Source organism: Gossypium hirsutum, chromosome A08 (assembly GCF_007990345.1).
Source record: "Gossypium hirsutum isolate 1008001.06 chromosome A08, Gossypium_hirsutum_v2.1, whole genome shotgun sequence".
Lineage (NCBI taxonomy): Eukaryota > Viridiplantae > Streptophyta > Magnoliopsida > Malvales > Malvaceae > Gossypium > Gossypium hirsutum.
This window is the reverse complement of record NC_053431.1, coordinates 114,473,730-114,491,177: the sequence shown is the minus strand read 5'-3', so window position 1 is coordinate 114,491,177 and position 17,448 is coordinate 114,473,730. Positions and strand designations below refer to the sequence as shown.

Here is a 17,448-nt window from a genome sequence, read left to right as displayed (position 1 = left end):
ATTTAATTTTAATTAAAGTAAAATATATTTTTATATAAAATAATTTAAATATATTTAGTTTTATAATACTTAAATATGTAATTATTTTGTAATTAAAATAGATTAATGAATAAACTAAATAGAAGATACATGGATAAGTGATTGGAAGAGTATAATTATCTTTTTTGTTTAAAATTACTTAATAAATAGATAGGATATATGAGACTTTTTTAGTTACATAATCTAAATTTGGAATTATTTCTTTTAGTTACTCGTCATTACATTTTAATGTTGATGTTCATGAGTTAGGTTGGGTTGGACTCGGGTTGGATCTTGTCAAAATTTTAGGTTTGTTTACTAGGTCTGGGCCAACATGAGCTGAAAAATGGACTTAAAATTTTGTTCAAGTTCAGTCCGGATAAAAATATTAAAACTTGGACCCAGACTGATTTGCCCGAATTAATTTTGTATATAAAAAATGTTAAAAATATAATACATCAAAAATATTAAAAACATTTAAATAAATGTTTCCCAACAAATTGAAAATAAATTAAAAAATATATAAAAGAAACACTAACATAGGTATAACTTAACAAGCAAATGCCTCTAAAATTGTAACAAAATTAATAATAAAACAAGAGTTATATAATATCCAAACAATAACAACAAAATAGTAGTAACATAATAGTGAAATTGTAGCAAAACAGTGAGAAAATAATAAGAAATTTTTTTGCTAATTTGGGCTAGGTTGAGCCCAGGCCAAAAAAACCTTACTCGAGACTCAGCCTAATTTTTAAATTAGCATTATTTATTTTGCCTGAACTCATTTTTCGGACTAATATTTTTACTCAAAACCTTTCACTTTTTGAACGGGTCTTTAGGTTGGACTGAGTGAATCGACCTATGAACAGGTCTACCCCAAATCCATCAAATCATATTACGTGGGGGTTATAATTTTCTTTTTAATTTAAAATATTTCTAATTTAAAATTTAATGTCTAAAATTAGATTTTCTTTTTGGGTTATAAATGCACCTCCTTAAAAAGAAACACATAATCTATTTTTCAGATTATTTAGAAATTATTTAAATATGAAATTTAAATTTCAGATTAATTTAGAAAAGTAATTTACATTTTTGTTTATGTGAGATGAAACCATGTCGACAGTTTCAATAAAGATGTGACACGTGGTAAATATGAATTTTAAAAAAAATTAATGTTGTACAATTTTTCTTTTTGAAAAATCTTTGAACTTATCGCATTAGATGATGGTTTAGCTAATGGTTAACACATGGTGACATGTGTTGAAGAAAAACTAAAAGGGAATTTTAAAACAACTGTGTCAAATGACATGTTTAGTAGGAATATAACACATTGTAAATCTTTACAGAAAATTATAAAAATTAATTATGTCATGTCAGATGACAGTTTTAACTTTTTAAGATTCTAATAACAGATACAAAATTAAGAAATAGATTATACTAAGAAATACATTTAGTTTGACAAGGGATATAATTAAAGATTAGTGCCTTATTTTTATGAAGTAGATTTGGGAGACACTAGAAAATTATAGTCCTCTTAGCACATAGACTGTTGAATGGATGAGACAAGATCATCATAAATGAAATTTCTGACATAATATGTAAGTGCATAACCTTGTTGGTCCAAAAATGTTCTATGAGTTATTTATATATATTTTTAGGGGATTCCTTAGCACTTCATTATGTTATTATCTTTTAAGTAAGAAGATGTATAATTTTTACCAAATATAAAATTATTTATATGAAATAAAATTTGAATTTAAGATTTTAAAATTTTCAAGACCTTAACCTTGACATCAAGTCATAACTTTATTTACTACAAGTTTATTTTTTAAAAATTGTTATCAATGATAATTATTTTTGTTTTCACTTTTTCTTTACTTTTTTTTTTCTTTTTTAATTATTTTTTTATGTAAATACATGTTAAATATTTAAAATTTACTTTAATTATAATATTAGGTTAAAATATGACTGAATTATACATAAATTTAAAGTATTTATTTTTAATTAAAATAAAAAATATTTTTTATATAAAATAATTCAAAAATATTAAAATAAATCAATGAATAAACTAAATAGAAGATACATGGATAAATGATAGTAAGAGTATACTTATCTTTTCTTTTTTTTTTTTACTAAATTTGAGGTGGTAAGTATTTTTCATTACAATCTTAACATTTAATCTATTGATTATCAGGGTTGAATTTTCACCCCAAATCGTGAATTCGAGAGAGGGTAAATGGCAAAAAAAAATGTTTTTTAATCTAAATTTTATTTCTTTTTAAAAAAATATAAAGTTGAACGTATTAAAATGTTAAGAATTAATCATCTTATAAAAAGTAATTTTTAATTTTTTTTGAACTGAATTCAGTGGTTTATAGATGAAGTTATTCACATATTTGTTACCAATTTTGGCCTGAAGCCAAACTTCCAAAAGTAGTACATTAGAGTTGTGGTTTTTCAAACTTGTTTGGGTCGAAATATTTATCCAGATTTAAAGGTTTGCTTGAAATTTAAGATAGTTTGAATAAAAAGATTAGATTAAAAAATTAAACTCATTTAAAATATTGATAAATTTTGAACTTAAATATTTAACAATTAATTTCAACCCTAATCCGATCTATTTTTAAATTTATAGTATTTTATATTATACTATTTTTATATATTATATAATTTACTACACATAAAAATTAAATTAAATCTGAAATAATATATAGCGATAATGTAAATATTAAAAAAATTTAAAATAAATATAAATATAGAGAACCCCCAGTTCATGAAGACCTCTACCTTTTACTGCCGGTACACAACGTAAATAAATGGAACATCAAGCCTAAAAAATTCATAACATAAAAACCCGGTCCCCGGGTGATCTCGCTTTTGTATAAGTGACCTACGAAAAAAAATAAAGTTTATTTCTTCAACGAACATATTTGATATTTCTTTCTTCTTCCTTCTCATCTTTCAGGGTTGCTCTTCCTTTGCTCCGCCACTTCCTCCACCGCGCTTTGTTTTCTTTCTCAATTTCTCATCTTTTAAGAAGTGTTGGTCGTTTATGTGCAGTTGTTTCTTTGTTCGCTCTTGTTTTGTTATTTTTTTATGGCTACTGCACCGATAAAGTCTCAGCCTTTACACAACTTCAACTTTCCGTTTCTTAAATGGGGGACCCACGGAGGTGGTAGTTCATCCGCTGCCACCGCCGATCACAGCCGTTCTCCTGAATCCGACTCGGACCACGACCGTCTTCGTCCGACGCGTGTTGGGTCACGCTCCACCCGCATTCACCGCTCATCCTTTCCTCCACCACCGAAAGCCATCAAACAAATCCACCGCGAAGAAGAACAACGACAGCAACGAGAAGAAGAGTCGTCAAAGCCGCGAGAAAATGAAGCTGAAGAAGATGAGGAGGAGACTGTGCAGAGACCATGGAATTTGAGACCTAGAAAAGTGGTGATGGAGACGTCGGCGGCGGTAGTGACATCGGCGGCGGAAAAGACGAGTGAAACGGTGGGGCCGAAGTCGATGAGATTAAGGGGTTTCGCTGAAAATGGGGGAGTTGCGGAAAAGAAAGAAAAAAGGAAGTTCTGGATAGCTTTATCAAAGGAAGAGATTGAGGAAGACATCTTTGTTATAACAGGATCAAGACCTGCAAGAAGGCCCAAGAAAAGGCCAAAGAATATTCAGAAACAGCTTGATGTAAGGATTAATATTTCTGGGTTTTCGTTTTTCATTAATTTTCTGATAATCATTTAATCTATCCTCTTTTCTTTTTTTTTTTTGGACTTTTTAGAATGTTTTCCCTGGGTTATGGTTGGTTGGTACGACGGCTGATGCTTACCGTATTGCTGATGCTCCTGTTAAGGTTTGTTGCTTTATCTAAATTTTCATGTGAACTTGTTTGTATTTAGGATTTCCGTAGCTCATAACCGAAATCTCTTTTAACTTGTTTATCTGCAGAAATAGATCTATTGTTAGATGCAAAACAGATTACAAAATATGAAAGGTTGTCTCTAAATTTCTTTTAACTTTGGGGGATTTTTTTAGTTAAATTTCAAAGTCTGCAGCTGAAATAGTTTGGTGATGATGGTGTTTGCAGGGGATGGATATGGTATTAGTGAACTTGCAAATCTGGGAGCTTTGTAGGGGTATGGCACATTTGAGACCTCAATTTTTTTGTGGTATAATGAAAATATGACTTTTGTAAAGGAAAAGCATGAGAAGATATTTAATTTCTTATATGTGTTGTGCAAAGGGAAGAGTAGGGTTAGAGTTTTAGTTTAAGAAACCAAATATGAACAGGAATATGGATGAAATAGAGAGAGTTTCTTTCAAAGCTTTTGATTTCGCTATGCCAAATAAGTATTCCGATTCTGGGGTGTTGGGTTTTGTAGATTTTCTAATTCGTTGATTGCTTACGATGTTTGACAGGCTTCCCTACATCGGTGGGGGGCAGAGTTTCAAGCTGTGTAGTTAATTTGCAATCCGTAATTGGATGATTAACTTTAATATTGAGGGTACTACATTCTTCCTTTTATCTGGAAGAGCTCCTTCCTCTATACATATGAGTTTCGCAAGGAGGAACACTTTGAGAAGGTTCTAATTTTAGTTGATTAATATATATATATTTGCTTTGACTAAATATGACATCTTAGCATGAAGAAATCTTTATTGTTGTTGCTATATTATGCATTTTGATTTGGTCAAAATTGAATGGCAGTTGACAAGATAAATTCTATACATCTTACAAGACAATTTGAATGGCCCAAGTTTGAATATTTTGTCAGCTTGTGTTTCATGTAGGATCTTTAAGCACTTGTGAGATGATAATAAAAAAGGAAGCTTGTGTTTCAGTACTGACAGGACCTTAAAAATCATCTTAATCTCTTGAAGTAACACATTATTATCCACTGGCTTCTTTTTCTATGATTTGGCGATGGATTGTTGTGTGAAAACTTCTTATATCCAAAGCAAACATAATAGTGTCATATTTGTTCTGTTTTTTCTGTCAACAAGCCTCTGTTTTGATGTCTTAATAGTTAGTAAATTAGAAGCATATTCATTACTGATTACCAGAAAAAGAGTGACCTTTTATAAAGTTGAAAGTGCCTAGTTTTGCTGGATGTTTTATCTGATTCTTGCCCAAAAGAGAGGAAAATAAAAGGAAAATCATTAATCCTGCCATTTTTGCTATGAATAATTAACAAGTATACAACTATAAACCAATATTTTAAAAGATTATATCTCACTTCATCTCCAAATCTTTCCAATAGCATAAAACTTTACAATAATCTATATTATGACTTAAATTGTATTTTGTTTTTTTATTCAAAAAATGAGTAAATTAATCTTTATACATTAGATCAAAGAGTATATTTTCTTTTTATTAAAAGTTCCTTTCATTTCTATTATTAAAAATTAGTATGGTTGATGGAATAATTAAATAATTACACATTGCATGACGTGTGTATCTCATGATGATGTATAAAGATTAGTTTTTAATACTAAAAATAAATAGAATTTTTAATAAAAGTACTAGTTTGTTTTTTGATCTAAAATACAATGACTAATTTGCTCATTTTTTGAGTAGAGAGAGCAAAATGCAATCCACTTCTTAGTACAAGAGTCTCCACGATGCTTTTACCTTATACCGTGTAATGTTCTTTCAGTTTTCATATTTTATCCTAATTTCTTCAAAGTATTATTACATGAAGAATATCTTTTTATTAATTTAAGAAAACATGGAGCATTCTTAAAACTAGAGGGGTTCAAATGGTCGGTTAATATCCGAATTGAATTATCATTAACTAAAATCATAAAAGTATTAATCATTAACTAAACTAAAATTAGTTCAAAATTTCTTAATTGATTGAAATAATTTTGATTAATTCGGGTAGTTAATTGAATTAATTGAAATTTTTACATTTTTTTTGTTCAAATAACTTTGAGATATGAAAAAAAATACTATTGTAATGTTATTTTTCTTTATTTTTAATTATTAAAAAAAGGCAAAAACAGCTAATAACATGATAATAACATCAATTTAAAATCATAATAACAAGCACTACATAAAAAATAAGAAAATTCTAGACTTGAGTGATGGAATGAAAGAAAAAAGATTTGAAGAAGATGTGAAGCCATGGCCACCTAGACTTTCTTTTTTCTAGTTTAAAAATATATAAATCTACTATAAATTTAAGCCCATTATAATAATTTGTATAAATCCAATTAGTTTTAAGTCTATTCTTTAATTTTATATTTTTAGCTTATATAATATATAGAGTCTATAGTATTGGCTAATTAATTAATTATTCAATTTTGAATTAAATTAAGTTTGATTGAATTAGATTGGGTGACAGAACAATTAATCAAAATAATTTAGTTTATAATTTGATTAAAATCGAACATATTAATAAAATTATAAATATTGTGTATAGTTATCCTATAAATTTAATGTTTTAAAAATAGAATTTGAATTATAGTTTAGGAGGTGTAGTGTAATTAAGAGAAGTAGTGAACCAAACGAGGTTTTTACTTGATTTATTGCTTTGGTTGACATATTCAAACTTAGGCAACCTAATCTCATAAAACAAAACCAAACTTAAGTAGATTTGTAAATTAAATTAAATATTTCAAGGACATTTTAGGCTTAAATTATTTAGAGTTTAATCATTTTCTAATTGATTTTTATTATTAAATTCAAATTTAGGTTATAATTAGCAACTCTAAAACTAAAGATTGGAATACTATTGTTTTTTCTACACTAAAATAAAAAATTTAAGGTTAAAATATTTTATAAGTTGTTGTATTTTTTTTTAAAATTTGGAGTTTAGTTATTGTATTTTTTATTTTTAGAATTCAGTTTCTTTCCTTTTCAACTTTTCAAGTCTAATTCTTAAAATTTTTGAAATTATTTTGTTAAATTCGAGTTTATTATAAATTATAGTTTTTTTTTAATTTCAAAATGTTATACTAATAAGTTTAACGAAATATTTTAACTGTGTTAATAATTGAACCTAAATTTTAAATCTAAAAAATAGAGAAACTAAATTCTTAAAAAAAATATAGAGAGTAAATGTAAATTTTGGAAAGAATAGAGGGAGTGATGGAAGTTAGGTTGGACAGTGATGGTAAAAATGATGAAGTATAAGGAAAGGAAAAAAAGTTAGCCTTGATTACAGAAAAAGAGGCATTTCCCATGATTTCTTTTCAAATCTTTTCTTACCCGTCATTCCATTTTCAATGCTGAAGAGGGTCCCCCAATCCCCAATCCCATATTACGCCATGCTTATGGTTTTCTTTTTAATTTAATATTTACTTATTTTTTGTTATAAATACATCACCTTAAAAAGGAAACACATAATCTATTTTCTCTGATTATTTAGAAATTATTTAAACATTAAATCTAATTTTCAGATTATTTAGAGAAGTATTTTATATTTTTGTTTATGCACAGTTTAGTAAAGATGTGATATGTAAGGCTAAGTGTTCGATCAAATCGAGTGAAAAATTTTTGTATTTATTGAGTAAAATTAAATTTGAGTAGAATTGAATCGAATTAAATTGTACGAGTTAAATTAAAAACTTAAACATGTCAAATTAAAATCTTATTATAGTATAATTAATTCTATATTAAAGTACATAAATTTGAAATCATATTTGAAAAAAAAATTCAAAGTAAAATAATAAAAAAAATAATTATAATAAACTTGAATCATTAATTAACTTATTTAGGTCTCAAAATTATTATTTTTGAAATTTTTAAAAATTTTAACTTTCTTTATATATTCTTTATAATTTTTTTAAAATTATTATAATTTTTTTAAAATATAAAATTTGAAATTTTTATAAATATTTTTTTTTTACTTTTTGTTAAGAGGGAGACTAATTTGCATATTTTCAAAGTTGATAGGCATCAATGGGTATTTACATCAATTTGTTATTCGAGTTATTCAAATTATAAAATTTAACTCTATTTGAACTCAAAACTCGAATTACTTATTTGAGTTGACTCGAATAACTCGATTCAATTTTTTCGAACCAAATCAAGTTTTGCTCACCCCTAATGTCACGTACTCAAATATGAATTTGGGAAATTATGTTTTACAATTTTTTTTGAGAAACCTTTGAACTTATCGCATCACACGATAGATTTAGCTAATGGTTAACACGTGGTGACATGGGTTGAACAAAAAATTAAAAGGGAATCTTGAAACTGCCGTGCCAAATGACAGGTTTAGTAGGAATATGACACGTAGGCCTCTGTAAAAGTTACAAAAATTAATTAGTCATGTAAGATGACGGTTTTAACTTTTTAAGATTCTAATTACAGATACAGAATTAAGAAATAGATTAATGCTAATACGTGCATTTAGTTTAACAAGGGATATAATTGAAGATTGATACCTTATTTTTAAAGAAGTAGATTTGAGAGTCCTCCCAATATATTGTTGAATGGATGAGATGAAATCATCAACATAATATGCAAGTGCATAATGCTGTAGGTCCAAAAGTGTTTGATGGTTGGAGTCCCAATCCTGATCATTGAGATCTTAGGTTAATATAATATCACAAGGCATAGTATGCAAAACAAAAGGCTATGACGGAATTATTTGGGGAGTGGGAAAAATCTGATGTTGAGTTGTTGACATGGGTTAATGTAGTGCAACAATGTAATCCTGGTGGAAACTGTCGATGCATAGGATGTGGTTGGACAACTAGTTTAAGGTAAGCACATATTTCATCAATTATTTTGGATGTTTAAGCGGATTTCCACACTATGAATCCAAGATAGATGATACTTGGTTATACAACAAATATTCTTTTCAATTTTCAACACTAATAATCCGTGAATGGAAACAAATTTATATTTTCTTTTCGTTTACATCTTTTCTATCAAACATGTTAATAGAAAAGAAAAGGGTAAATTATATAGATAATCACCTCTCAAAATAAAAAAGTTTGTAATTTAAGGACTTATGTTATATAACTTGGTCATTTTGGTTACTACTGTTAAAATCACAAACAGCAAGTTCACATAGCAGTTAAAAAATTAGTATAATAACAAATTTAACCCCCAACTTTTATATATTATATTGATTTAATCATAATTTTTTAAAATTAACCCTCAAAATTTACAAATGTTCTCAATTTGATCCTAATTCTAAAAAATTTAAAGAAATGTATAAAAATACATAAATATTAAAATATATATATAATAACAATTTTATATTTTATATTAATATTAAATAAATAAATAAATAACCTATCCCTCTATAGAGAAAATATGAGGCTTTGTATGGAAGAAGATGTTGAGCATGCATTAAATGGAAGTGGGGATATCTAGGATGAATCATTTGAGGCTCCTTAGGTAGGTTGAAAATACATGGGAGTGAAATTGTTTTGTTTTCCAGGTATTTTTTTAAATTACAAGTAGATGATTCATATTGGGTGGTCTTGTTACTAAAATCATTGTTATGATTGAGTATAAGTTTTGAAGAAAATAGAGTACCCCAAATTTGACACCTTTAGATGCATAAAGATGTACTCGGCCGTGTCTTTAAAAGCATAATCTGTTTGAGGAACTTGGTTCTGGGTTTTGAGCATTTTCAGAGGTCTACACTCTACAATAAGTGGAGGTTTGGGCATTAATCAAACTGGTGTTTGCTCAAACCAGTGTTATTTTAGTTGTTGGCAACACAATTGTGTGAATAAACTCCTGCAGTTTATACACATTTATACTGTAGTTTTGAGTGGAGATGGGAATGTCAAGAGCTTTCTGCTTGCATCTTAGGGAGAGGGAGAGGGACCTTCTTTGAAATTTTTTAGAATTAGGGATAAGGAGAGGGAAAGGGTCCTATTTTTTTTTTCAATGTTAATATAGTTACTTTTATTTAATATTAATAAAAAATTAAATTATTGTTTTTTTGAAACTATTTCTGTATTATATATATTTTAAATTTTTTAGAGTTAGGATCAAATTGAAAATATTTGTAAATTTTGAGTGTTAATTTTTTAAAATTATGACTAAATCGATATAATATGTAAAAGTTGAGGGCTAAATTTGTTATTATACCGGTTTTTTTAACTGCCACGTCAACTTACCGCTTGTGATTTTAATGGGGTGACCAAAATGATCGAACTACGTAACGTGCGTGCTTAAATTATAAACTTTTTATTTTAGATGATAAAATAAAAAATTTTAATAATTATATATATTATATATAATTTACCAAAAAAAAAATATCTTTCCTATCAATCATTTTTTCCATCTTTATAAATTTCTTTGCACTATATCAAACAACACATAAGTTGAATATTAATGTATCAACCTTGAGAGATGATACATCCGCAAATGAACTAGTGAAAAGATTGTTTCTAAGATCCAAATACTAAAGCTTTAAGCAATTGCCCAAATCTTCAGTGGTTTCATCTTACAAATTTATAATATTTATATATATCTTACAATTTTTATAATTTTTACAATCTTATATGAAAGCTTTAAGAAATTACATAAAATTTTTAATTTTTTATTAATATTTTTTTTTACCCTTTAGCCTTTAGATGTTCTTGAGGTTGATTTTATTTTAAGTTATATATTTTATTTTGAAATTTTATATTTTATTAGAATTTTTATATGTTTTTAAAAATTTTCTAAATCATAAGTACCAATTTGAAAGAATATGTCAAATTTAGAGACCAAAGATGTATTTAAACCAAATAAAAGAAAAGAAAAGGAATTAAATTCCTAAAAATATAGGGACTAGCTATGCAATTTAACCTAAAAATTGTTTAAAATTGCAATATAAAATGTCACATTAACTTCCCGTTGCACTATTAACTATAATTAATGATTGAGAGACTAAAATATAACAAATCATTGATGTTAATCACCATATAATAAATTTGAGAATTTAAATATTATGGTGTAAGTATAAAAATCAATTGCATGACAATTATTACTTAGGGATGATTTTGAATGGATTTTTCTTATGGGTCAGTTGTAAGATTGATTAAGAATCACAGCCATCATTATGACCACAGTCCACACATTTATATTAGGAATGATTTTGGAACCCAGAAATGCTGTTCTCCTTTCCTTCACAAACAGCAGGCACCCTTCAAAAGTGTTGTTAGCACATGCCATATTGGCATGGTGAGGCTAATATAAAGAGAGCTTTTGCAATGATTTCCAGGAACTTGTGCAAAGAAAACTACTGCATCTGGGGCGGTTCACTCAAATGTTACAAGGAAAAGTTTTTGGTTTCACCCTACCATTAGGGTGTGTTTAGAAAATCTAAGTAATAAAAAAAAATGACACATGAAGATGCTTGAAACCGATTAGTAAAAATAAACCAAATACTAATTCTTCTAAAAAAATTTCATATCCAATAATCCAATAGAATGGTATATTGATGATCAAGACTCAAGATCAAAGTTGAAACCCATAATAAACTCATACCATCCAAAAAGATAGATACTAGCTTCTCACATTTGGTAAGTGTTCAAAAGGCTCAGTTTAGTTCACCTATTGGCTATACACCATATTTTTTAGTTTATTGCTGCAATGCAATACGAGATAAAACTTGTAGAAGCTTGAGTTCTAAGTGAGATCTAAACCAATCACAAATAATCTTGTAATTAATAGCTTTTTAACTTAACGAATTCAGCTTTAATTCAGTTGGCACGGTTGTTATTATAGTAAATACAAAGGTATGAATTCAAATGCGCATAAGCACACTTTTCCTCTTATTTTAAAAGTTGAAAAGAGACTATAGGTAAAAGTAACCATTGTAGGAAAAAAAAACATTTCTACTTGTTTTGTTTATTGTATAATCTTAGGAGTATAAATGAGACGTTTTTTACTTACAAGTTATTCGAATTCAATTTTAAAAAAAAATTGAAAATCAATTCAATAATTATCGAGCCAAGCTCGAGCATCTTGAGCTATTGATCAAGCCAATTTAAATATCATAATACTTGATTCGATTAGCTCGTGAGCCTAATCGAACTTTTCATTTTAATATATTATTATATTATAAAAGTATATTTAGTATCTTTATTATATAAAAAGAGCTTAAATACGAATAAATTTAATCGAATTTTAATATGAGTTTAAGTATGAAAATCAATAAAATAATTTAATTGAGTCAAACTCAAATTTAAAATTAATAATCAATCATATTCAAATTGAATATCAAACTTTAAATTTTGAATAGAAAATGATGTTAACTCTACTCAAACATAACCTTGGAATAAAGGATCTATAAAAGGAAAAGCATATTAATATATTCTTGGAGTAATCATCAAAATCGATGTTTAGAGTATTTTTATTTTTATTTTGAATAATTTTATTATAGTATCTGATTATATTTATATATATTTTTACATAAAAATACTTAAAACTACTTATAAATAGAATAATAATATATTTCAACGCACTTAAATCTACATTTTCTTACAATAAGAGTAATAATCATGCAAATCAAACTTCACTGTTATAGTAAAAATATATAAAGAAATATAGTAGGTAAGTATCACTTTCATCAATTAATAAACTCTCAAGAAAAACAAAAAAGAAAAAAAGAGTCAAAACCGTAATAAATTTGATAGTAAATGGATTTGCCGTCAAAAGCAGCTTTGGGAGTACGTAAAGCTAAGAATAGGCATAGGCACTTGGACTTTATGAATAGTCAGTTTCTAATTGGATTTAGAATTGGGCTGGGTTGAAAGCCTACTCATAGGCTTTTAAGTTCTAATAAAATGTTCAAGGTTGGGCCTCCTTTTAACTTCTCTGATCCATTGTTTTACATATACCTATGTTTTAAATCAATTCTCGAATCCCAATTATAATCACTTAGACAAAAGAAATTTTCAATTTTTCATTCTTTTAAAACTATTTATATTGAAAAATCTATTTAAACATAAGCATGAGAGGTATGGTTTTCTCAAAGGTAAAAATGTTAGAAAAAGGTAGTAATAGCCACACATGTATCCTACATGAAGGCCTTAGGGGTAGGAGAGAAACCATGGAGATGGTCACATTGATTTTGGCTAGGGCTAAGAAAAAACTAGCCAAACCGAGAAACCCAATTGAAAATCCGATTGTGTTCTGTTTTTTTTATATATATATATATATATATATAATTTAGTTCAGTTTCAGTTAAATGATGTCATTGAATCTTATAAGTTTCGATTTATTCCATTAAACATAAAAAAAATAAAAAAATAAAAATTTTAATTTAAAAAAAAACCCTAATATTTTTTTATACATAAGAGCCCAATATATAAACTCATTAAAACCCAAGACAAAACACATTGCTTCTAAATATAGCTTTTATTATGCTTTTACATACTTTATAATTAAATAAAAAAAATAAAACCTAAATCTAATTTCAATATCAGTCTCTCAAATTCATTGCGTATTTATTATTGTTGTTAAAACTTTCAAGAATTCAAGCATTCACTTCTTTTTTTACATATTGTGTTAATTTTTCTATTATAATTGTAGTTAAAACTTTAAAATTTTGGCTAATTAACATTTTCAATTTGGGTGCTTTTTTACTATCATTATATATTAACAGTTATAAAATATAAATAATTTAACATTTGATTATGTTTAGTGCAAATTGAAAGTGATTCAATCAATATTTAATTAGATTTTTAATAAACATTTATAATTATAGATTTTATAAATTATTTTTTAAATAAATATATTAATTGAGATTTGATGTATAATTGGAAAAAAAATTTAAATTGTCAAATAGTGTCTAAGAAACATTTAAAGAAAAGATAATTTTATCTAATTAAAGTTGAAAAGTACAAATCTAAAGACAATTTTATTCCAATAAAATTCAAAATTTTAAAACCAAAAATAATATAAAAATTCAAAACTCGAAGCGAACTAATTTAGTATGATTCGAGAATAACCTAATAAACGGTGTATTTAGTTTCAGTTCAAAAAATTAGAAGAACCGAATATCAGGATTGGATTTAGAAAACTGAAAAACCGAACCCATCCCATGCACGTGCGTACGTCCTTTCTCTGTGACTTAATTCTTTCTCCAAATTTCTGTCTGCATTTCAGCTTTTTATATCAGAGCAAGCATTGAAAATAATATATACATTTAGTGTTAAAAGTGATGCAAAGTAGTGAAAATGGTAATTATGAAGTAGTGAAATGCATGAAAAAGATCATAATTCCCAGGAAAAACAATGCTAGTTATTTCTAAAGCTTCTTTTTTATATTCTATTTTATGGTTTTAAAAAAAAATAGAACTGTACGTGCTTTCTGTAAAAGTGTGGAGACATGAGACAAGGACATTTTCTGCAGTGCATGTGGTTCCTTTTATATCCACCTTTATCAAACTGAATTAGGTCCATTGACATTGGAATATAGATAGGAATTTTACCTTTTTTTTCTAAAATTGTCACATACACTTAAAAATGTTCATTATTATTATTATTATTATTTTTTGTTCATAGAACTTTTATATTCTTTTCTTCTAGACATATGATTTAAAAAAATTAAAATATTCATATAAAAAATATATTTGAACCAACATGTTAATGAAATAATAAAATTAAATATTTAAAATTTATTATAAAAAAAGTTCAAACCTCATCATAATAATATAACTTACTCTATATATAGAATGACATTTTAATAAATTCTTAATTAATTGATTTGTACAATTGTATATGCGAGTTAGCATATTCTTAAATAAAGAATGGTATATTAAAATACAAGAAAAGAAGTGAAAAGTTAAACAATATATGAATAAAGGCTTTTTTTTTTTAAATACCATACAATTTTGGGAACCCTAAAGGCCTAACTATCAATCTCTCCAAATAAAGCTTGAATTAAGATACGACTTTGAACAGAAAAGCTTCATGCCAGCTTAACACTGTCTCCTCGAATTTTAATACTACAAGTAGGCCATGTCCTTCCCCCAAATCCAGTCTTTTTTTTTTTTAAATATCAATCCCAAAAAGTAAGGGAAAAAAGAAGAAAGCAAAGGGTCGTTTACAACCAAGCACATATTTTGGTTACTACAAATGATGGGTTTATCTTATTTAATAAAGGAAGGGTTTTGCATGGATTTGTGGGATTTTATATTTTAATATTTTTCAAGTGGATTCATCTAATAATACTATGGATGGAAACCCATTTTTCATCATTGGAAGTTAATCACATGATTAGTTAAGTTGAAGCTAATAATAACCTTCCTATATACTAAAGTTTATTTTAAATGATTAAATCATCATGTGCCATCATATTCCTTTGTCATTCCCAATTATATTGCAACTCCACCAACCAAACATGCTTCCCACATAAAATCCTCTAAACTATTCAGATTCCTCTTCTTCTTCTTCTTCTTTTTTACTTAAAAATGAATCATTATAATAACTAGCAAGTCCTGATTGAACAAGGATAGACATGTCAATATACTTGATCCGTACATCTAACACGTGCATTACAACTCGGAGTTTAACTGAAAAACCGACTAAAACAAGAAATATAATTTGATTAGCAGTTAAATCACATGGTGACCAGCTCATCCGGTCAGGTTGGACGACATGCAGGACCCACTGCAAACCAGAATACTGAAAAGCAAAGGGGGAAGAAGCTGGCTTTACAGTTTTAAAGCTTAAACCACTTTCTAGTGGAGAGAAATTAGGGTTTTCACATGCACGTGTGAGGAAACACATGATCTACGGCTGGGATTCAATCTTTTTTGATCATCCAACGGGTGGGAGATGTTTGTACGTATGGTCACCGAGGGAACCGGTAGTGAAGGTGGGAGGAAACGGTACATACAGTTCAAAGTAGTAAGGCAAATAATGATTTGGGTTTGACCGTTGACTAGGATCCAGCAAATGCAAGGTAACTTTGTCCGAAAGTGCACGTGTAAGTAAACCAGATCCACGTGTCTTTGCTGTCCGTCGGTTGCATGAAAATTCGTGCGCCACGTAAAATCCCACATGAGTGGTAATAATTGAGACGCAACTTGCCCGAACCTAGGTTAATGCATAATTAGTTACTAATGATTAATTATTTAAATGCTAAGAAAAATTGATAGTAACTCAATTAATAACTTCATCGATTTAAGCATCTTAACGTTGAATCAGCATCTAACTTTTGCATATAAGTTAGGGATAGTGATTAATTATACATATTCTTTCAAAAGTATACCCAATCTTGTTTAATTATGTTATGAATGAAGATTCTAAAAATGAAATTAATATATATATCTATACCTTTAACTCTACAATCATTGTTAGTTAGAAAGATGCATCATTCTATAACTTTAATTTCAATAATCCAAGCTGTTTCCAACTTAGAATTTCCCATTAATGTCACGAGAGTAAAACAGGAAAAAATCAAATATATAATTCTAGTTTTAACTTCTTAAATAAATAAAGTAGGAATTGCAATTTGCTTGTTGCTGTGCAAGTGGTCGCAGTTCACAAGCAAAAAAGTCTTTTGTAAATAAATTATAGGTTTTATAGCAATTTGGAGTTAAATAGAAAATGTAAGTACAAGACAATGAGATCTCCCATCTTAATCTCTATTAAAGTTTTTGAATCTAATGATGGGCAGTTATATATAATAATGAGGAAGATTTCCAGATTCGTCTACAAATATTATTCAAACCCATTTGCACGAGGGACCAACTAAAATCTATTAGGGTTTTATTTTTGAAAATATTTGAGGTTTGACCAGAGGATTCAACTTCATACAACCTGGCTAGCCTGTGGAATTTATTTCTATATATTACAACAGCAAAATCAATTTATAAGATATTCACAATCACGCGATGATGGGTTGGTAATGTAATTAAACATGACAATGCATATAATCAATATAAGCAGAAATTAATTTTATTTTTTATCTCTAGGCACAACCAAAAAATACAACTATTAATTTTTTCTTGAAATTTAATTTTAGAGCATTGAGATTCTATATATATATACATATTTAAAAAATTTAGTTTAGTTTAATTTTACAGTTAAAGCTAATGATGTGAAAGGTAAAATAATTTTGTTAGTCCTTAATATTTACATTTTTTTTATCAATTTACTTATCTAAACTTAACTGACTAATCGAAAATCAATTGTGATATCAGTAAAAAGGGTGACCCGCCGCCTCCTCCGCGAAAGAATGAGAGCCTTGCATTGTGATTGATATTAGATGTGGAGAATGAAAAAAATGGAGAGGGCATTGATGGCCTATCAAGTTGGTAACTAAAAGTTGGAAAGTCTATTAGATTCTATTTGATAAGGACGTACTGTTTTATTTGGATAGTCGGTGAAGGTGAAAGTTTTTCAATATTGGATCTTCAGCAACCACCCAAATTAATAAAAACATGATTTGATATATACAAAGAGTCTATCAAAAGAGTCGTAATAAAGTTGGGAATGGGAGGACCC

General features: G+C 27.4%; 1 protein-coding gene across 2 annotated transcripts; it reads left to right on the top strand.

Annotated features, from left to right (window-relative positions):
• The first annotated feature begins 2,869 nt into the window (after nucleotides 1–2,869).
• LOC107929391 (uncharacterized) lies at nucleotides 2,870–4,657 on the top strand. 2 transcript variants are annotated; one of them, XR_005899805.1, is made up of 5 exons: nucleotides 2,873–3,714; nucleotides 3,809–3,880; nucleotides 3,976–4,021; nucleotides 4,115–4,163; nucleotides 4,447–4,657. XR_005899805.1 is itself a non-coding variant. In XM_016860798.2 (4 exons), exons 1-3 carry the CDS (start codon nucleotides 3,118–3,120, stop codon nucleotides 3,979–3,981), a joined length of 675 nt encoding a protein of 224 aa, XP_016716287.2. In that variant the 5' UTR covers nucleotides 2,870–3,117; the 3' UTR covers nucleotides 3,982–4,021; nucleotides 4,115–4,657. The 2 variants fall into 2 exon arrangements, 1 of the variants encoding a protein (XP_016716287.2); XM_016860798.2 differs by having other exon boundaries at nucleotides 2,870–3,714; nucleotides 4,115–4,657.
• The last annotated feature ends 12,791 nt before the right edge of the window (nucleotides 4,658–17,448 follow it).